The sequence below is a fragment of the Macaca fascicularis genome, chromosome 13 (assembly GCF_037993035.2).
Source record: "Macaca fascicularis isolate 582-1 chromosome 13, T2T-MFA8v1.1".
Classification (NCBI taxonomy): domain Eukaryota; kingdom Metazoa; phylum Chordata; class Mammalia; order Primates; family Cercopithecidae; genus Macaca; species Macaca fascicularis.
This window is the reverse complement of record NC_088387.1, coordinates 67,549,688-67,573,264: the sequence shown is the minus strand read 5'-3', so window position 1 is coordinate 67,573,264 and position 23,577 is coordinate 67,549,688. Positions and strand designations below refer to the sequence as shown.

The following is a 23,577-nucleotide window of genomic DNA, read 5'->3' as shown; positions in this document are numbered from 1 at the left end:
AGCCCTGCTTGATTTGCCTAATCGATTATTTGATAAGGGCAAAATACATTCTGATTTAATATTTCTAATTAGTTTATATTTAGTCAAAATGCAACATTAAGAGTATCCCTAATTATATATATGAACTGCTATGGGTTTTATATTTATATTTATATATCATGTATCTTTTTCTGGAAAAAAGTTGGAACTAGAACTTAAATAGCTTACATGTTTATCCTTTCTATCCTTGTTAGGAAAAATTCCTTCAAAGAGGTTACAATTATTACTGTCCTCCGATAATTATTATTATCCTTGTGCTTAATTTTCATTCCTCTAACCTATCCCTTACCTTGAGCTTTTATCCCAAAATACAATTTGTGCATGTCTTTACAAAAAAAAGTCAAAATCCTTAGCAAGCTGTGCAAGACCCTTCCCCATCTGGCCATGGTCCCAATAGCATATTTTAGTTAGTAAAAGTCTCTCACTCAACATGTCTGGTGTCTCCATGTTGTTAGTTTAGGTATTTCAGATAGCATTCTCCTTTGTTAAACATCCTACATACATTAGTCTAATAGTTGTCAATGTTATAACACCTATTTACACACTGGGGGAAAAATTGCCCTTGCATTACCATGATAGAGTTACTAAACCCACTGAAAAGACTTAATACCATGGGTAGAATCTTCAATAGTATTTAACTCTGTATGTCATTACCTCCCAGCTAGAGACATTGTCAACAAAATTTCAGCATTTATTGTAATGACTTTGACTTTGATCATGAAAACCACATTTCATCTTTTTCTTTGGGTTCAGATTGTTCTTTCACACACGCACACACACACACAAGAAAAATTGTTTTTGTTCCTTTAGGGACTTTCTCAAACCCTTTCATAATCTTTTGTTAATTTTAAATTAGTATTTGCTGGAGAAATTTGAAAATAAGTAAAGAAAAAAGTAAAGAATGAAAGCCATCCTTGTTTCATGGAGTAACCACTATTATCCCTTTGATGCACATTTCCCAAATATTTTCCTGTCCATATATTATTTTCTCACAAAAGTGGGGTCATATACTACATCCTGTTTTGCAACTTGCTTTTTAAAAAAACTTAATACCATATTACAAACATCTTTATATATTAGTAAAATTCATCTTCATAAATTTAATGGCTATTATTTCTATATATGGAAATAACATAAAAATTCCTAATTATTAGACATTTGAATTGCTTGAAACGCTTTCCTGTTACATACAATGCTGTAATGACCATTCTTGAGGGAAAATCTTTACCTACATCCTTGATTATTAGGATAGAATTTTAGGAGCGGAATCGCTGAATCAAAGTGCATGCTCATTTTATTTGTTTATTTAATAAGGCAATACAGGCAAGATGTACAAATATTCAAAAGGAACGATGGGAGATTCAGTAGCAAATAACTCTCCCTCCTTTTTTTCCCTCCTAGGAGACAGCTGCTTTCAATAGTTTCCATTTATTTTTCCAGAGATGTTTAATGCATTTATACACACACACACACACACACACACACACACACACACACACACACACACACAAATCCCTTGATATGCCTATTAAGAAATTACTAAAATGGGCCAGGTGCAGTGGCTCATGCCTGTAATCCCACCACTTTGGGAGGTTGAGGCGGGTGGATCACGAGGTCAGGAGTTTGAGACCAGCCTGACCAACATGGTGAAACGCCGTCTCTATTGAAAGTAACAAAAACTAGCCGGGTATGGTGGCATGCACCCATAATCCCAGCTACTCAGGAGGCTGAGGCAGGAGAATCTCTTGAACTTGGGAGGCAGAGGTTGCAGTGAGCTGCGATCGTGCCACTGCACCCCAGCCTGGGCGATAGAGTGAGACTCCATCTTAAAAAAAAAAAAAGATTTCAATAATGAAATTTGTTTTATAATTTCATATGCTAATCATAGGCACAAAGCTTTCTACAATTAGACAACATTATTTCAGTTCTATATTATTTCTTAATTTAGATTTTACCTTACCTTTATGTAATAATATATTACTTGTCATCTACCATGATATTTTTATCTTCATTGAACACTTTAAATACATTTTATTATAGGAAGTTTCAAACATACCCAAAAAGAGAATACAATAAATCCCCAAGTCTCCAACTACTATGCACATTTTAAGTCTTTTAATAAACAATGCCAAGTTTTTCTCTATGAAAGGTTTTTAGTGACTTTTGCTCCTCTATGCAATGTATGAGACATACCCTATCTTCATTTTCTTGTGTTGAGTTTTATAGCTGCTGAAGCCAATGTTGTATCTTTTTTAGCAAGAATAACTTGATGGTAGGAATAGAGAAAGTATAGTAACTTTTGTTGTACTGTGACAATAGATTTTATCTGGCATGGTAATGCCAATCAACTTGGCATCGTTTCCTGGCTCAGTGAGTTTGGAATAATTACGAGAATCCATTCAGAGTCTGTGGGGAAAACTGCTAGGATTGATTAGCAATGTCTGCCACTGGAAAAGTAGAGAATTGTTGGCTTTTATGACATATACAGTTGCTGATTCTGCTTTAGCTTATATGCATAACAGCATACTTTCTTTTAGAACAATTCTTTTGCTTAGTAGCCACAAAAATCAGTTTGGTTTATTAAAATTTCATAATGAAACATACCTATTTACCTATAGGTTTCCATTGCCAGATACTATATTGACAACTTTTCTTAAAAATAATTTTATTTTTTGAAAGGAACTAAATAATGTCAGTATATAGGTAAAGAAGATGCTGCTGTACTATCATTAGGGAAGCATGTGCTGAGGTTGTGCTCTCAGAAACAAGAATGACATCTGTCCAGTCACAGAGCTCTGTGGCTCCATGCAGGGCCGTACATTTGTTGGTGTCTGTGATGGATAGTCATGGAACAGAGAGAGGCTAACTGACCCATAATAAGTTAAACCTCAACTCTTTCAACTCTTACCACTTTTAATGCCAGATTTAAATTTTCTAAGCTAAACAACCACAACAAAAGTATATTTAAAAACCAATATAAAGTACATCAAGAATTGAAGAACTGCTGTTTCATGAACCTATGGAATGGCAGATCTGAAAGGCATCGTGGAGATCATTTAGACCAGGAGCTTGCAAATGATAACCAGTGGGCCATCCAGCCCACTGCTTGTTTTTGTAAATCAAGTTGTACTGGAATACTGCCAGGCTCACTTGTTTACGTGTTGTCTGTGGCTGCTTGTGCAGTATAGTGACACAGTTGAGTAAATGCAACAAGGCTATATGGACCACAAGCCTAACACATTTACTGAGGCTATATGAACCACGATGCCTAACACATTTACTATCTGGCTCTTTATTGAAAAAGTTTGCCAACTCCTGATTTTAACCGACTTTTCATTTTAGAATTATGGAAATTAGAAATCACAGAGGTTGTGTAACTTGTTTGGGATAATTCTACCACTTGAGAAAATAGCCAACAGAATCCCAGAACCCCCAATGGCAGGATCCAGAACTGCAGTCTCAAGGTTCCTGAAAGATAGCATTTTCACATCTCTGGAAGCCCTACTCTACCTTGTCAGCCAGGCTGCCGCTCCCTCCCTCCCCACTTCACACACTTAATGCAATGAAGGCAAAATGAATACATGGATGAAAACTCTCCTGTACTCAGAGAACACTTCTCACATTCCTTCATCATTCTTATTATGTGGAATTGTAATCATTTGCCTTTCCCACTAGAACATGAGTGCATTGGGGACAGGGACTATGCCATATTTGTCTTTGTAGCCCAGATGCTTAGCACAGATTACAGAATAGATATCCATCACCTATTTGTTAAATGCTTTGAATTTGCTATCTTATCTTCTTCCATGCCCATTTTAAGATAAACTTCAACTACAGGGAAGATAAATGCAAGTTGTAGTTTGTAATTTTCATCATTCCTGACCAAGACACACCACTGAGACCCAACAACAGGAGATATCCAAAGCCAAACACCATGATAGGAAAAACACAAATCTGTTTTTTTCATTACACCTACTAAGGAATGGCCCCAAGCCTCCAAGGCAATCTTGACCCACAACCCTGGCAAACAGACAAGAACCTGTTGTAAGTCAGGGATAATAAGAGTGAAGAAGAGAAATATGAAAGATTATTAAAATCAAGAGGACATCATGGTTGATTGACTGTCCAGGGGTGGTTGAAAGTCTGTGACTGCCCAGATTCTGCCAAGTTTCAGAATGCAGGAGGAAGATCACGTTGGGTAAGGGAGGTGTGGGTGGGCAGGGGGCATGGGGGTGGAGGCAGACAGGATACAAGCTGGGAGGTTCAGTAGGCAATGGTATATGAAGCTGCAGCTTTCATGATAAATGTGGGTTCCGATGAAGTCATTCACAGAGTAAATCAAGATCAAGAGAACATAAAATTAATTGTAGAGATCACCAAAAGGATTGAACAAAGTTAAAAGGAACTCCCACTTAGAAGGATCACCTAGAGACACGGGAGAGAGGCAGAAGGGCAGTGACCCAAAAGCCTTGGGCAGAGAAAAGGAGAAATGTCAAGTAAGATGGAAAAACAATATATGCCTTTCACTTAGCAATTTGGAGGTCTGTGACAACCTTCCTGATAGCCATTTTAGTGGAGGGGTGGGCTTGAAAGCCTGATTCAATGGGTTTGAAGAGTTAGTGTGAAGTTGGGAAGTGACACTGAGTGTATTTTACTCTTAAGAAACTTAATTGATAGGAAGAAAGAGAAATGAGATGGTAACTGGAAGGTAGGTTTATGTTCCACTGAGTGGTTAGCATCATTGATTTGTGAATTCTTTGAAGAGAATCTACCAGGTGTCAGAATCATAGAAGGAAGGTATATAAAAGCCAGGTGGGAAAGGAAACATCGCCAAGAAGAGGAATTTATCTCTGTGAGGCTAGGTCTTTTCACTTATAAATGGAAATAATAATACCTTCCTCAGAGAGAAGTTGGAGGTTTAAATGAAATAACATAATTTAAAACATTTTGAAAACAGCAAAGCACTATTCAAAACTAGATTATTCTATGTATTATCAACTCCAGTTGATTACTTTGACTCAATATCTGATTAGTGTCAATCTTAGAGTCCAGTTATGATTAACTTTGTCATTGCAGCTCAGAAGTCAGGGATCAATTTCCTTTTCCTGACAATGGAATATAATCTAATGCCTTGGATGCCAGATAATTCTATTTATCAAATTAAGTACCGCGTTTAAAGCAAATCAGTGGTGCTGCCACGGTGCACATGCACAATCAATGGACATCATAGGGGATACAGATGTCTCTGTCAATAGGCTAAGGGGTGCAAATTACTAGCCTGCATGATGATATTCAGGACAGGTAAAGATGGGCTGATGTTGGTGACTAGACAAGATTTCAGTCAAGTAAGACTTTCCATCTCCTTAGAATTATAGTAGCAAAGATACCATGTGGCAGAAATCACCAAAGCTAGAGTCTGGTGAAACCCTTAATGCTCGATTTTTTGTGATGTGGAAGTTCCTTCTAGGCTCTGGTATTACGAAGTAAAATTAAAAAGCCAAAATCGAATGCTTACTCTTGTGAATGAGAGTGCTACAACTCCTGGTGAGAGAACTGGGAAGGAGATCTTGATTATGGGACCATTTTCTAAAGAGTTAAATATAGATTGTAGCAACATAGATCCTAGATTATAAAAATGCTTTACTAAGTTTCGCTTTATTTCCATTACAAAAATTCAATTTGTTTGAACAAGATTATAAAAATAGTAATTATTCCCTATCGGCTAATTATTTTTTTAGAATGAATGAGTTAGAAGCAAGCAACACAATTAGCAAGCATCATTACTGTTTATTTTCATTTTTTCATGTATACACTTACTTATATCCTATATTCTTCCAGAAAGGAACCAAAGTGACTGTTGCTATTTATTTCATATGTTGTTATTCATAATTCATTACCCAGGAGACACCAGTTCTCTTGGTAGTGAAATATACGTTACTTTTTTTTGCCTCAAACTTTTGACTCAAATAGTAAATTAAAATCTCTCATGAAATAACAACAGAAGAATATACAAGTTCTCCAAATCCGTCAAAGAATAAAAATATTATTTGCACTCCTGTATCTGTTGGGGTTAGGGATTGGGGACTTTAAATAAAATAACTTAAACAGCAAATGACCACCAAATCCCACCGTCACGGACGATGGAAAACTAAAATCAGCTTTAATGTTTTCAGACAATTTCCAACCTCTCATCCACTCCTCCTTTGTGTCCTCACCCGGCTCCACACTTTGCTTTGCTCTGCCCTGCTCTAAGCAGATGGCCCTTGTGGTCAAATGTCAAGATCCTGAAACTGTTTCTGACCTGGAACACAGTTCTGCCTGATTTGATCTTAGTTCAGGTCACATGTTTTTCACCATCTATTCCTATGAAGGTTTAAGAAAAAGCACCAAATATTTAATCACTTCCCTTATTAATAGAACAAAAACATTTGGCTTACTCTTACATGGTTAGCCAACTACAATGAACCACTTACTCCTGGGGAAATCACTAGAAACAAAGATTTAATGGATAAAAACACCAGACTAGTGACAATCTTTTCTGATGGAAATTGTTTAGAAGTTTTTTTTCCCTTAAATATGAAAGTAGAACTGTGTGACTTATAATTAAATGCTGATTATCCTCTGTATGGACATATTCACAGGTAGCTATGTGTATACTTGTATATGCACAGGAAAGGTGTGAAAGAATACATCTTCAAAGAGTGGCCATATCTAAGAGTGGGGCTGGGAGATGAGAAAGGAGAACTTTCACTTCCTGCTTCCTGTATATCCTGTTTGAAGTTTTACAATGATCAAATATTGTTTTAGTTAATAATTTAAAGAATAAAAATAATTATTTCTAAAGTTCGCAAATTAAAGATGACAGCATGGTTGATTTGAAATCTTTTTTATATTTTGCACAGTGGTGTTTTCAATTCAGTGATTTATGACACATTTTGGGCTTTATCCTACTGCACAAATGATTGAAAATAAAAAGATGAAACTTACCCCAATTATCATACATATATAATTCCTGTTAGATATGAATATCTTGCCTCAAGATTTTGATTAAAGAGTTCTAATTTAGACCTATCCCTGTGACTAGGATTATAACCTTTTAATATTGTTACCAAGATCTTATACAAATCACTCATTCAACAAGCAATTCATTGAACACCTTTTCAACCCCTGGGCTGAGCATTGAGGGCAGAGATGGGTAGACATGAGCCCCTTCAGTTGTACGAGCTAGCTTTTCTTGCATGCTTTCCATGCCTCAAGACTGTGTGTAGAGCTTTACATATATTAACTCCTTTCATCTTCACAACATTCCTGTAAGGTAGAAATGTTATTAAACCCATTTTACTCAGATGAAGACACTGAGACTCAGATTTAGAATCCCAGAGGTCTGGCTCTGACTCAACAGCCCATGGTTTTAAACCATGACTTCAGAGTGCCTTCTAGATCATAAAGTAGATGTAATATATTAGGAGTTTTACAAGTAAATATATAAGTATATTTTAACATTTATAATTAATTAACAATTAGAACAACTTGAATTTCCAACAATAGGAAGTTGATTAAGTACAACGGAGTCTACCCATACAATGGAAGACTTAAGAAGCATTTTAAATGATGATATAGAATGTAGATACTGATCTAACATTAAAAAACTATCTTTGTCCTGGTGCACTGGCTCATGCCTGTAATCCTAGCACTTTGGGAGGCCAAGTCAAGTGGATCTCCTGAAGTCAGGAGTTCAAGACCAGCCTGGCCAACATGGTGAAACCCTGTCTCTACTAAAAATACAATATTAGCCAGGTGTGGTGGTGCACACCTGTAATCCCAACTACGTGGGAGGCTGAGGCAGGAGAATTGATTGAACCCTGGAGGCAGAGGTTGCAGTGAGCCAAGATCATGCCACTGCACTCCAGCCTGAGCGACAACTATCTTTATATTAAGTGGAAAAGATTATAACAGTTCTTATAACGTGATTTAAACTTTGTAAAAAAAAAAAAATCATATGATTAAAAGCCAAAGCCAGACTCATAAAAAGCATCCACATGCTTGTAGGCCAAAGCAGGCTCCATAAACGATTCAGGTCAGAATATTGGGGGACACGTCACTGATCACTGCACTTTCTCCCATGGAGCCTGGACAAAGTTTCACTCGTCTCCTCAACATACAGCCCCAGGCATCCACCACCAGTCTATCTGAGCTGGCCCTCAAGAGAATCCTCTTTGTCTTTTGAGCATTTGCTACCCCTCAATTCCACTGCTAGAATCTATTCATCTAGTATTTCTTCTTAAAATAAGAAGAAAAAACTTCGTCTAATTCTTATCTCCTATTTCATTCTCCTGTCTAAACCCTGTGTGTCTCTGTGTCATTCCTTTTCGTACACTTTTCTTGTGACTCAGTTGTACACTGGATCCTGGTTTGCTACTTCTATTTTTTCTCTCTTCCACATCACCACCTTTTCCTTTTTTATCCCATCATTCCTATAGGCACACAAATATGCTCTTGCATCTACAATTGTTTTTTAAAAGGTATTCTCTAGAGCTAGATCATCTCCAGCCCTCCAGCACATCTCCTTGATAAAGCTATGTTGACTGTTTCTACTTTCTCACCCACCTATTTTTCTCTTCATTCCCTCCCAGCGGGCTTTACTTTCTACCTCTCCATTGTAACCAGACTCAATTAGTGTCCTTGACTTTTAACTTGCCAAATCCAGTCATTGGTTCTCTGGCCTGTGTTACTTAAACATTCAGCAGCCCATGAGACTGTTGAGACTCCCTTCTTGAAACACCTTCTTTGCTGAACATCTTAGTTTCTTCAGGCTGCTATAACAGAATACTGTAAACTGGGTAATTTATAACAACATAAATTTACTGCTCACAGGTCTGGAGGCTGGGAAGTTCAAGATCAAGGCACTAGCAGATTCAGTGTCTGGTGACAGCTCTGCTCTGCTTCAAAGATTTTGCCTTCTAGCTGTGCCTTCATAGGTGGAAGGGGCTGACAAACTCACTTGGGCCCTCTTTTCTAAGGGTACTGGTCCCATTGGAATCCTCATGAGCTTGCCATCTCCCAAAGGCCCTATCTCTTAATACCAACATATTAGGAATTAGGTTTCAACATACAAATTTTGGGAGGACACAAACATTCAGATGATAGCCCTGGGTTTGTAGGATACCATGGTCTCCTGACTTTCCTTCTGCCTCATTCGCTGCATCTTCTCAGCCTATTCTGCGGGATGCTCCTCTTGCTGACCACTTCTTTTCTGTTTCCATTTATTCCCAGGTATTGCCATCTAGCCCTGTGGCATTAAATATCTTCTATAATCAGTTCCCAATTTACAATTCCAGTTTCAATCTCTCCCCTAAATTCTGTTGTTAATGGGTGTCTAAAAAGCATCTCATGCTTATCGTGCCCAAAACAGAGCATTCAATTTCCATCCTGTGGCTGAGACTGCTAGCTGTCCTCCGGTAATCATCCTCTCCTTCTTCTATTGTAATACATGGGATTTTACTGGGCACATAGCCACTCAGAATAAGGCCTACATTGACAACATTTCAGTCTGTTTTGCAGCTGAGTTCTGGCCAATGAGATGTAATCACAAGTATTGTGTGGCGGCTGCTAGAAAACCTTTTTAACATACTGCAAACATACATCATTTTCCTCCTCTTTGCCTTCTTCTATCCTGCTGCCTGGAACACAGATGTGATGACTGGAACTTTAGCATCCATCTTGGGTGATGAGAATGGAGGATAACATCCTAGAAATCATGGAGTGGTGAGTTGGAAAGGTCTCTGAAGGTATGGAGCTGTCATACCCGTTCTGGACTGCCCACCTTCAGGCTTCTTTTATATGATAAAGGAATACAGATGCTTCTCGACTTATGATAGGGTTACGTACCAATAAACCCATTGTAAGTTGAAAATACTGTAAGTCAGAAATGAATTTAATACACCTAACCTACTGAATGCCATAGCTTAGCCTAGCCTACCTTAAATGTGCTCAGGGCCAGACGAAGTGGCTTACACCTATAATCCCAGCACTTTGGGAGGCCAAGGTGGGAGGATTTCTTGGGACCAGGCATTCAAGACCAACCCTACAGTTGGGCTAAACTTTTTGGCAATGCAGTGCACTGTAGAGTATCCATTGTTTACCCTCATGATCTGGGAGCTGTGGTTTGCTGCTGCTGCCCAACATTGTGAGAGAATATCAATGCATATTGCTAGCCTGGAAAAAGATCAAAATTCAACATTTGAAACAAGATTTCTACTAAATGCTTATCACGCTAGCACCACCAGAAAGTCGAAAAATTGTGAGTTGAACCATTCTAACTCAGGGACTCTCTGTAAACTACTTTCTTCAAGCCACTATTACTGTGCTTCAAAGCTAAATCTAACCCTAATACAGTTATCTATGTCTATCAGAGAACAATCCTGCTTTCACATACCAGGCAACTGAAAATATAAAATTAGTAGAAAAGATTATCTGTTTTTATAGTATTTTGCTCAACAGATAACTTTTCTAGAATATAATTGTACTGATTAAAGATTTATACTTCCATTTTCTCAGGTTTTAAATGAATTCTAATAAAAGTCCGTTTATACTGTTTAGATTATACTCCTCTCTAAATGGATTTGTCCTCATCTGACATTTTGTGCTGGTTCGAGCACTTTCATAGACAGGCCTAAAACAAAACACAACCTTCTCAATACATAAAATCCTATCCAAATGTGAGTTTTCTCAGGCTACAATATCTAGAATTTTTTAACTTTAAAAAGCAATGTTCGTTCAGTATATGGCAAAAGCTCCATAAGTATTTGTGAATGAATGACTTAGTAAATAAATAGTATACTATCACATAATTATTTAACTATATAAAATTACCCTGGTGATTTAAAAAACACATTTCCCAATTTTTTGACACTATTCTCACTAAAGGTGAGTCCATTTGTGCTGCTATAGCAAAATAGCTTAGACTGGGTAATGTATAAAGAAACTTATTTCCCACAGTTCTGGAGGCTTGGATGTCCGAGATCAAAGTGCTGGCAGGTTCAGTGTCTGATAATGGCCTGATCTCTTCTTCCAAGGTGGCATCTTGAACACTGTTTACTCCAGAGGGGGCTAACTCTATCACCTCTTAGCAGAAGAGATGGAAGGAATGGAAGGAAGACTTACTCCTTCAAGCCCTTTTTGTAAGTGGCTAATCCCATCCATAAGGGCTCCCCCTCATGACTTAATTACCTCCTAAGTGCCTTACCTCTTAATACTATCACACTGGCAATTAAATTTTAACATATGAAATTTGGGGGATACATTCAGACCACAGTAGGTGGGATCTAATTTCCCTCCCCTTGAACATGGGCCAGTCTTAGTGAGTGACATCAAGCTCATAGAATGTGGTAGAGGTGACACTGAGTGTCTTCCAAGACTAGGTTAGAGCAGGCAGTACAGTTTCTGCCTGGCCCTACTGGAGATGCCTTTGGAGCCCTGTGACAACACACAAAATGTCTGGCTACTCTGAAGCCATCATGCTGAAGAGGTCATGTAGGGATAGAGGGAGACGACTGAGGAACTGGAGCAGTTGCAGAACCCAGCTGACTGAGTTTTCCCAGCATCACCTGCCAGACTTGTAAGTGATTCCAGTTATTCCTCAGCCTCAGAGCTGCTCTTGGCAAGTGTGGCAGAGACAAGCTTTCCCTGTTGATCCCTGTCCAATTTGCAGACTTTAAGCAGGATAAACAGTGTTTGTTATCTCTAGGTGTGAAGGTAGTTTGAACAGCACTCAGTAATGGGAACATTCCCTAATCAGCATGTTGACTCTCTATGCTGCTTCCTTGATTGTCTTGGAGAACATAATGACCCTTTCAGTCATTCCCTATGGGTTAATTCCCTCTGTGGGAAAGGGGCATTCTTGCACTTGCCTGCCACTCGTGTAGCCACAGTTTAGAGAGGGCTTTGTTCCCTTCACCTTGCCTCTATCCAGGGAAAATATCAGACCTGTTGCCTTCCAAAATGGAAACAAAACCACCTGTTTCACAGCAAGCTGCCTAAGATGCGGTCTGTGAAGATAGTATGATGAAGTGATAGGCTTTCCCATTTCTTTACCCTAGAAACAGACTGAATGGAATGTGTTTCAGCATAATGGAGGTGACCAAGGCATATCCTCCGTATAGGAACAAAGCAACTAAAAAGAAAACTATAGCCTCATTAACTTGTCTAAGGTAGTGATTTGTTAAGTGAAAAGCAGTGGGTGCTGTAGTTTTTAAGAAGGTGGGCCATATTGCTGTTTCTTCAGTGCTTCCTGGGGAAAAGGATACTCTAATAATATATATTCTCTAGGCCAAGTTTCACCTAGGCTAGACAAAGAACAATCTAATGTAATTGTCTCATTAGTGCATTTCCCTCAAAAGGAAAATTAGGTTATAAACGGCTGATATATTTGCCTACTATAAATGATGCATGGTATTCTAGTTTATAAATTGATCTCCTATGAAATTTTGTGTTTGTTCCCCTAAACTTGATCATTCCACAGAAAGCTTTTAGGATCAATTCCTTGACCAGTGAAGAGCTTTGGCAACTCCACCGATGTTCTGATGTTAACAGTGCCTTTTAGGATCCTACAGGAAGCTGCTAACTAGTTTTTTTCTTTCTGTGATGTACATTAGCTGTAGCAGGAAATAGTATGTAATTAGAAGAGGCTCCCAATGGTTGAGGCCTTATTTGGATGATTGCCAAGTCCAAACTGCACTTTCTAGACCCAATCTCAGGGAGTCCAGTTTCTTCCACAGCAGGACCCACCTACCAGCTTTAGTTTCATGGTTGTAATTTCTGTGACCTCAGATTTTAATTCTATTAATAGCCAAATTATCACTCTGGTGAATTTGGGTTTATATCCCAAGATAGAGCCACCTCATCATCTAAAAGTCATTTGGAAAACTAAAGAATGACAGTTATCAATTATATAAGTAGCTTTCAATTCAAAAGAAGGAGATATAATATAATGAAGTTAAATTACATTTTGATTCTGCTTGCTAGATATTCTTTGATCATTAATGGTGTCAGCAAAATTAAGCACACCTTAGAGTCAAATTACATGTCTCTCAACCTCTTCCATGAAATGTTTCTCTCCTCTCCCTTTCAGCCTCTCATCCTTCCTTCTTTCTACTTTGTCACCTCCCACTAGATAGGCAACTTAGATATATTGATGATGTCCTCTTATTTGTCAAAAATTCACCAAGCTGTTAATAACTTAGACTTATTTATGAAAAGTACAGCAGATTTAAGTCAAGCAACAGGCCCACGCTGTTTAAATTCTTTGTTACTGGGGTGACAATTCCATACCCAATTTTAGTTTTCAAAATCCAGGCAGAAACACCTTTATTGGGATTCAGCAATGACTTTGTTTTATAACCTGCAGTGATTGTTACGAAGATACATGTTTTTTCCTCACCTTCTATTTTGTTTTATATTTTTGTAAAAAAAAAAATATGCTGGCATATTTTTATGAGTACAAAAAGGAAAACGTTTTTTATGATCATCTCTGTCTACATAACAGACTGCATTTTTGTGAGCATTTAACACATTTGTGCCAAAAAAATATTGAAAATATTATCATATAAAAGTGCCATTTACAGGCAGCCACCTATGAACTAAAACATTACTATGGCATTCTTACCTCCCATCATGAGCCTCCTATGAACTGAGTCACATAAGAGAATCTAAAAAAAAAAAAAAAAAAAAAAAAAAAAATCCTGGGAGGTTCAAAAGATAGCCATTTCCCTAACGATGAGACATGTCCATAAAGAAGGGCTTCATTATTTTTGATTCTTGTCAAATATTTCAAGGCATTCTGAGAGCCCCCATCTTCAGGGTTAACCACATGTAATATGCTCAACACCGCCAGCGTCTAACACACAGCCGAACAGTCGTCTTTCCATTAAAATGTAATTTTTGCTTCTCCTTTTCCATCTAGCACATCTCTTCATCTAGCGGTTCTTGTGTCGTTAGCCTCCTTTCCATCTCACCTTCGCACTATTCTTTTGACTCAGTTGTGCGCAAATTGAATCAGGCCTGTCAGGGTGACGCTTTATGAATTTCCCTTTGAGGCCGTGCACTCTCCCCTCTGCGCAGAGGTCGGAGCCGGTGGGTGCCCGGCCGCCGCCGCCCCACGATCGATGCAGCCTGAAGCTTCCCCGGGTGAGGCCCCGGCTGCCTGGCTTGGTCCCCGAGTCCATGGCCACAGAGACTGATGCCTTGAAGACATGATTTTTATGACCATAGAACGTTGCATGCCTCACTTTAATGAAAAGGTATCTAGCAAAGTCCGCTGTAAAGCAAAACTCCTTAAATAAATCTCTTCCCCCACCCCTACTATTTCCATTATAAAATCAAAGAAAGAGTATCAGCAAGCAGGGATAACACACAGTTTTTTATGTTTGTGCCTCGCTGTGTTCCCAGCAGGATTTAAAGTGATTTGTAAGCGTGTATTAAACAAGAGCGTGTACATTTAAAATGGAAAAGGGATAAAAACAAGGGTGGGGACATAAAATAGAGCCAGGAACAAAGCTTAAGTGATGCCTAAAATAATGACCTCTGCTATGAGTGGGCCACAGTTTGGCAGTAAATTATCTAGTAGTTCTCTATCAGATAACGGCATCCCCCAGCCCCAACTCAATTTGTTTAGGAGCATTTTTGCCGGGAGGTAGAGAGGTCAGGGTGAGGGTGAAAACGCAGGCGTGTCTGGCCAACTCATTTTTCATTTGCCTTCACGTAGGAGTCGATTTTAACATAACTGGAAGAGAGAACATCCCAGACTGGGCGTCAAAGCAATCTTCCTCAAATATTGCTCTTCTGAGACAAAGGCACTCGTAAATATTGGAAGGCATTGAATTCAAAATCTAGGCAGGCTTGCCTTGCCAAGAACAGAACCATAAAGATGTATACAGCTGCTTTCTCTCCTCTCCTTCACAGGCAGACAGCTCGAAAGATGATCTATTCTTGCTGTCTCTGATTCTTCACTTCCCTCTCACTCTAAAACCATGCAAATCTAGCTTCCACCCCCACCACTTCACTAAAGCTGAGCTTGCTGAGGTCCCCAAAGCACTTTTCAGTTATTTTACCTGGGTCCCAGCAGCGTTTGGACACTGACTGCTCCCTTCTTAAAATACCTCATACCTTGGGTTTTCCTAACAGCACACACTGGTGGCTATCATCTCCCTCTTCTCTGGTCATGCCTTCTACACGTCCTCTGTTGCCTTCTCCTTCTGCACCTGACCCTTCAATGTTAGTGTTCCTCAGGATGCTGTTCTAGTGCTGAGAACCCTATCAGAAAGGGTCCACATAAGTGTGGCCACCATACAGACCAGCAAAAAAATATAATTCCTCTGAATCCCAGAGTGAAGAATTTCATGAAGCTCTTAACTGAATAATGGCTGCAGAAGATGTGGTATATTGGCTTGGTCGACCTCTATTCCAAACTCCTTCTGGGATCTTTCATGTACTGCAGACCCTGGAGAGCTAGGAGCTACATTTCCTGACTGCCTTTGCAGCAAGGGTCTCAAATATGATTTAGTCATTATTAATCAGAGGTATTCCTGTGAAATTTGAATTTGGAACCGAGTTCAGTGGACAGAGAGGCAGCAGTGCGTGAGGCATCCATTTAGCTGGTGTGAGGATCTACCCATGTGGCTCTGGGGCCAACAATTCTGGTAGTGCCTTCCTGATACCTGGACTGATAGGGTAGTATATTCATAAACTCAATATTTTTCCTGGCAGTCTCCTGATTCCCCTAATAGGCCTATCAGGAAAACTTGTCCAAGGCTTGAAATTAGATCATAGAGATCGGCAGTGTCTTCCAGGAGAATTCTAATATTGTCTGGTAGAAACTTTAGGAATTTTCTAATTCTACAGGGGTGTGCACTGGTGACTTCCTATTAACTACACTATTTTACAACTCTGTAAGGTAGAAATTTATTTGCAGCAAGCTATAGAAATCCAAATAGTTTTGTTTCTTACTTTTTAATTTTATTTGAATGTAAAAGAAACAGGATCTCATTCTGTTGCCCAGGCTGGTCTCAAACTCCTGGGCTCAAGCAATCCTCCTGCCTTGGACTCCCAAAGTGCTGAAATTACCAGCAGGACCAGCCACAAACAATTCTTATCCATAGCAAAACAAATTTTATTTTTGGTAGATATAAAATTGATTTTTGCCCTGAAGAAAAGATAATCCCAAACATTATTTTTACTGCCTTAAAGCTACGTGGTCTAATAATAAAGCTACTAGCTATGTAGTTATTGAACTCTTATAATGTGGCAAGTTTGAATTGAGATGTCTTATAAGTATAAAATATCTACCATATTTCAAAGACTCAATATGAAAAAGTATGTAAAAATATCTCATTAATTGTATGTATTATATAGATTACATCTTCAAGTAATTATATCTTGGATAGAGTGGGTTAAATTAATAAATAAAGATATATTATTAAAATTAATTTTAATTATTTTTACTTTTTAAAATATGACTGTTAGAAAATTTAAATTACAGATGAGGCTTGCATTATGGTTCAGTCGGACAGTGCTGTCCTGTAGAATTTTCGCCAGTTTTGCATCTATTAACCAGTTGATTTAAACATTTCTGATTGTGTATGTATCTCTGAATTCTCCTTTGAACTGGACTTAACATCTTACAGATTCCCTTATTAGTTAGTGTATTAAATATTTGTGACTTGTCATTTTATACTTGTATGAGAATCACAGTTTTAACATTTATACTTTAGCAGTCAATTCTGCAGAGTTGCTCCAACAGGCCCAATCTAGATTTTTTATTCCAGTTCTTCCAATTATTTTGTAAGTGCCTAATTCCCTATATTAAATTCCATTCTAAAGTAGCTAAGGTGGTTTTAGTTACCTGCTACTGTACCCTGACTATACCCTGACATTAGCTTAAAATTGAACATTTACTGTTTTCCTGACACAGTGTTAAACACTTTACAGGTTATTTTATTTAATCCTCACAGCAACTCTCTGTGAGGTAGGCAGTATACTCCTCATTTTACAGATGAGGCACTAAGAGTTTAAGAAACTTGTCCAACACAACCAGGAAGTAGTAGCTGGACTCACACCTAAGCACACTGACTCTAAAGTCTACTTCCATCCATTACCACTGTGCCGGCACCTATTCTGTTCCACCAAATAAAACAGAAAGAAGAGGATATCTGTCACTGTGTTGACCTAGAAGCTGTGGTGCGGCAAGGAAGTTACAGGTTATAGTCATCCCCTCACTTGTTCTGCCATCTCTGCTCCCAGGCCCTTTGATTCAATTAACTGGTTCTCAGAATCCTGGGCATAGCTCAAACCTCAGTGGCTCTTCCAGACTCTCACCCAGCTGAAGAGGTTGAATGATGGGTCATTTTCCACTGCAAGATGAGAAGCACCTCTGCCAAGACCAACAGGTCTTACTAGTGGAGATGCACTGGAAGTATGTGACTCTGAGGGTCACAGAGCTTGCTAAACAGGCTGTCTACCATCTTTGGCAAAGGCAGAAAATAATTACACTGTAATCATAGTTATTAATGACCAGATGTTGCATTAAGTGATTTACATACATTCTCTCTAATCCTTTCAATAGTTTAGTGGGTTGAGTAGCAGTATCATCATTTTAAACATGAGGAATCTGGGACTTAGGTTAATTATGGATGCTCTAGGATTCCCTGGATAATCACTGAACTCACTAATCGTGGGCTACATATCTGACAAATATTTCAGACATTAAAACATTTGATAATAAAGGAGTCTATGGTATTATTTGCCCACATGTAACTGAATAAGGAAACTTGTTAAAGAAAGGAGAATGGCAAAAATTTTATATATTATCCTTTATCCTTCCATTATTAATGCTAGTTTAAAAGCCTGAAATTGACAGGCAACTCAGTATTTTCCAACATGCGTCACATTAGCTTTTAATTCATTATCTGTCTTTTTTTTTCTTTCACTGTCTCCTTTCTTGCTGTGGTCTTCATTTCATACTGGTGCTGAAGAGACATCTGAAAGGATTATGCCACCCCCCTTTAGTCCCAGGAAATAGAACTACTATGAATTATTGATAGTGTTAGCTTTCTAGTGCTTTAATTTCACCTCTGTTTCAGACAAGGATATTAAATGGAATTTTTAATATTACCCCAGGAGCTTACTACACAGGAAATACTGACTCGAATTATAGAAAAGACAGTCCTATGTTGATTTCCATTTCTACACAGGGTGAATTCTTCATATATTCCACTCCACTATAGTTTTGCTTAGTGTTAGATTAATAGGGCAGTTTTCAAATGGAGTTCCTCAGAACCCTTGGGATTCCTCAGAGGTGCTTGCAGTACAACTGGAGAAGCAAGAGGGCTAGGCGGGGTGGTAGCTGCAGGTGGACATACACACGGGTACACACATATGGCCCCAACCATTCCCTTGTTTCAGAGAAAAACTTGTCTACTGTAAGTATGAAGCCTTTGTGCAAGATTATGTTGAAAGAAAGGATTCTCCTCTTTAAAAATCTTGAGGCTGGGCGTGGTGGCTCACTCCTGTAATTGCAGCTCTTGGGAGGCTGAGGTGGGAGATGTGAGTAAGGCCAGGAGTTTGAGACCAGCCTGAGCAACATAGTGAGATCCCATCTCTACAAAAAAAATTTTTTTTTAATTACACAGATGTGGTGGCACACATTTATAGTCCCAGCTACTCTGGAAGCTGAGGCGGGCAGATCCCCTGAGCCCAGGAGGTTGAGGCCAGAGTGAGTCATGATCATACCACTGCATTTCAGCCTGGGTGACAAAGTAAGACCCTGTCTCTTAAAAAAAAAAAAAAAAAAAGGAGTAAAATATCCTGAGTTAATACAATAAGTACAATAGATGTTTGCACATCTTTGAGATACTAAGAAAAAATGTCTAAGGATTTTTATACTATATAGTTGAGCATATACAGCTGTGCACTGGACTTGACAGAAGCTGATGGCATGTCATGTGACTCGGCTTGCAGGATGGACTTGGCCCTCTTGTGGTGTTGTAAGAATTACCTTGAACTCTGAGTAAAGCCAGTTACCATGTATATTTATGTAATGAATAAACTCACAAACACAAAAACATGCAATAATACTGGGGGCTGGCACAGATAAATGAACCAATTGCACAAGTAATCTTGGTTCACCTGCTTCTATTCTGGTCACTAGGTCCCTGAATCCATAGGTCTCCAATGTCCTTTAAGAGCAAGAATATAGTCATTGCTTGTGTTCTTCAGAAGGGACTACCATGAATAAAATATTTTATGAGTTTCTGTAATAAGAGCAAATATTTCTCTAACTTGCAGAGTATTTTAAAAAGTGAGGGTTTTGTTTTTTGTGAGATAAAAATCAAAGAGTTAAAAAGTAGCATTCAGGGTTCCTTTCTGTGTGTGGACGGTATAGGTGCCTAGAAATCGCCCTCCTACCACGCATGGAAGCTATAGACCTGAAGAAGGCAGGCAGATGACAAAGGCTCATTCATTCAATATACATTTATTTCTTCGGGGTCGGGGGATGTTTCTTTTTTAAGTTTTATTTTATTTGTAATTGACCTATAATTGTACATATTTATGAATATGTATTTATTGAGTACCCACTATCAGCAGGCATCACGCTAGCTGTTGGGAATCTAATAGTAAGACCGATCCTGCCACCTTCTTTCTGTGTGTATGTGAGACAGAGTCTCCCTCTGTCGCCCAGGCTGGAGTGCAGTGGCGTGGTCTCGGCTCACTGCAACCTGCGCCTCCCCAGTTCGAGCAATTCTCGTACCTCAGCCTCCCAAGTAGCTGGGATTACAGGCACCCACCCCCATGCCTGGCTAATTTTTGTATTTTCAGTAGAGACAGAGTTTCACCATGTTGGCCAGGATGGTCTCGCATTCCTGGCCTCAAGTGATCTGCCCGCTTCCGCTTCCCAAAGTGCTAGAATTACAGCATGACCCACGGCACCCAGCCTGATCCTGCCACCTTCTTAGAATTTGCATTATATTGTGGAAGAGGCATATAATAAACACATAGACAATGACATAAACACAGCAATTACAGAATGTGATCACTGTCAGGATGCACGCAACAGAGTAGGGGTGGGGCCGTTTTCACATAGGGGCAGTCAAAGAGGAGGCCCTAGAACGGTAGAAACCTAAGTGCATTTTAGAAGGCCACAGCTGGCCTCTCTGCTGGCTTCCAAAGCAAAAAATGTGTGGTGCTTACTGTATTTGATGGCTAAATACGTGCCATCTGTACTAAAGGATGAGAATGCTGTGGAAACCCTGAGGGGACTAGTAGTTAGTGACTGCCTGTATAGGAACAAAAAATATAGCACAGTTAGTTTATTACACAAATAGATTTTTCCTTGGTCATTTAACATTTATCAGCACTGTGTTTTATTTATTTCTTAATGCAAAGGTGGCCTGAGGGATAATTAAAAGTAATACACCCAAGATCATTGTCCTTTTCCATTCCATAAAAAATTGTCTTCACCACTGTCTATGATCCTCATCAAACATAGAAAAAATGCATCCATAGTGAAATCTCCTCTTATATTGTTACTTCATAATTAAAAGCAACATGATTTTTGTAAAGGAATAAAATTAGACTTTACAAAAATTAGTTTCATTTTCAAAACCTTTACATAAGCATGTAAAATATATTAGAGTGAAGTGGGACACGTGGTTATCAAACAACCTGACTTCTATCAACAGAAGTTTCTAGTTTACATTATTATCCTTTCATTTTTACTAGTTGAACCTTCTGTTTTGTTTGTGTAAGCTTATCAGTGGACCACCCTTCTTAAATAGAAATACCTGAAAGATACATGCACACAAAACTGATTCAGATTTATCGCAGAAATACCAGACTTCAATTAACACTTGCTTGAATGGGACATTCAAGCAAATATAATTCATCCACCTACCCATCCATCCATTCAATATTTATTGAGTAAACTAAACTTATAGGTAAAATATGCTGGAACCAGAGCAGTGTATTATGGTTGTGTTGGCTCCTTGGGTAGGTGAACACTGTTCCTGTTTTTTCTTTCTTTCTTTGCACACTTACTATAGAAATTTTCTGAAACGCAAGTAGTCAAACTGGCTGGATAGCCTAAGAGATTTGAAATTATGTGGCTGAGTGCAGTGGTTCACACCTGTAATCCTAACACTTTAGGAGACCAAGGTGGGAGGATCACTTGAGGCCAGGAGTTTAAGACAAGCCTGGGCAACATACAGAGACTCCATCTCCATACACACACACACAAATTTTTAACTAGCCAGGCATGGTGGCTCATTCCTGTAGTCCCAGATACTTGAGAGGCTGAGATGGGAGGATTGCTGAAGCTCAGGAGTTCGAGATTATGGTGCACTATTATTGTGCCACTGAGTTCCAACCTGGGTGACAAAGTGAGACCCCCATCTCAACAACAAAAAATGAACAAACAAAAAAATTATGCAGTCCAGCGAATGTGGTAAAATGAACTAGCAGAATGAATTTGGGGAAAATAATTCAGGAAAAATACATGGGGTGGTTTACCTAGCAACCCCAAGAAAGAGAAAAACTATTATACTACTAAAGGAGTTCAGTAAGGTATCTGATTACAATATAAGACATCACCAGTTTTCCTGTATCTTGTTTAAAAGCATAATGATTAAAAAGCATCTTGTTCAAAATAGCAAGAAAAATATAACTGAGTATATATTTATCAAGAAATACACAGGACCTGAATTAAACAAACTATAAAATTTTCGTGAGAAACTTAAAGACTTGAGCAAAACTGGAGAAAATTTTCACTCTTGATGACAAATGTTAGAATTGCCACTTCTCTTCAAATTATTTTTAGATTTAAAAGGGGATGTGAAAGGATTGGATAACATTATACTGATAGAATGTATGACACAAAAAAGGACATTTAAAACTAGAAGAATAATGAGGTGAGGGTATAGGGACTAATGGACATTAAAATATATTCTAAAACTATAATAATTAGAATAGTTTGGTACTGGTTTAGGGATTAACATGTCAATGGGGTCAAATAGAATGCCGACAAACAGACTCAGGCATATGCACAAATTTAGTGTAAGATAACAGTTACATTTGGAATCTGTAGAAAAGGATAAGTTATTTAGTAAAAGATGCTGGGGGAAATGTCTATTCAAAATTAAGACATCTTTTTCATATAAGGCAATCATATAATTCCAAATGTATGAAAGATTTAAATATAAAGGATAAAGCCATACTTTCATATAAAGATGGCATATTTTGAACACATGCATTTGCCTCTGCTCCCTCCTCAACCCTACTTAAATATCAGTAAAAATGGTTTTTAAAACACTTAAAAACATCCACAAGGACAAATAATGGGAGATAAAGCTACAGCAATAAAACTTTGGAAACTAGAAAACACATGAGCAGGTGGTAATGCAAATTTGATTGTAAACATTACAGGCTTCCAAAGCAGAAAAATGGTCCAGTTAACACAGTGGAAATCCCTCAAGGCTCAGGCCTCTGGAAGTGGGCATGAAGGTGGGGCTAAAAATAAGAGTACTGATACCAAATCTGCTTACTAAGCAGTTGTCCCCCATGTCAAACAGGAGAGCAGCTGCCCTGCCTGCTCAGGCAGAAGCCAGAGTTCATTTGTTTTGAGACAGTCTCACTCACTCTGTCACCTAGGCTGGAGTGGAGTGGCGCGATCTCGGCTCATTGCAACCTCTGCCTCCCAGATTCAAGCGATTCTCTTGCCTCAGTCTCCTGAGTAGGTGGAATTAAAGGTGCACACCACCATTCCCAGCTAATTTTTATATTTTTTAGTAGAGATGGGGTTTCACCATGTTGTCCAGACTGGTCTTGAACTCCTGACCTCAACTGATCCACCTGCCTCAGCCTCCCAAAGTGCTGGGATTACAGGTGTGAGCCACCACACCCAGCCAGAGTTTCATTTTTATAGACACAGTTAAGAAAATGATGCAGTGCTGAAGACAGGGATTTATCAAAAGTTAATCCCTGCATATTGAGGCCTTAACCTTCTTCCCAGATTCTCAGGGCACATATAACCAGACGCATAGCTTCTAGGCAGGAAATAGGGTGTATCTTGCCTAGAGAATATGACCAGTCCAAGGGAAAAGATATCAAGATACCAACATCAGAGGCTCCCAGATGCAATGGTCACCCTAGAAAACTTAAGACCGACTGGGTGCGGTGGCTCACTCCTGTAATCCCAGCACTTTGGGAGGCCGAGACGGGCAGATCACGAGGTCAGGAGTTTGAGACCAGCCTGACCAACACAGTGAAACCCTGTCTCTACTAAAAATACAAAAATTAGCTGGGCATGGTGGCGCATGCTTGTAATCCCAGCTACTCAGGAGGCTGAGGCAGAAGAATTGCTTGAACTTGGGATGTGGAGATTGCAGTGAGCCGAGATTGCACCATAGCACTCCAGCCTGGGTGACAGAGCAAGACTCTGTCTCAAAAAAAAAAAAAAAGCCTGAGACCACAGCTCAGCAGTAGGGCGAAAGA

At 38.9% G+C, this 23,577-nt stretch overlaps 1 protein-coding gene across 7 annotated transcripts in view; it reads left to right on the top strand.

Annotated features, from left to right (window-relative positions):
- ACYP2 (acylphosphatase 2) overlaps positions 1-23,577 on the top strand; it is a 266,925-nt gene that overhangs the window by 237,887 nt on the left and 5,461 nt on the right. The window contains exon 4 of one of the 7 annotated variants that reach the window (XM_074011797.1): positions 9,731-9,804. The exons of the other annotated variants lie outside the window; for them this stretch is intronic. Coding sequence (XP_073867898.1) covers positions 9,731-9,767 — 37 coding nt within the window. The 3' untranslated portion in view covers positions 9,768-9,804. The remainder of the gene's footprint in view (positions 1-9,730; positions 9,805-23,577) is intronic. 7 annotated transcript variants of the gene reach the window in all.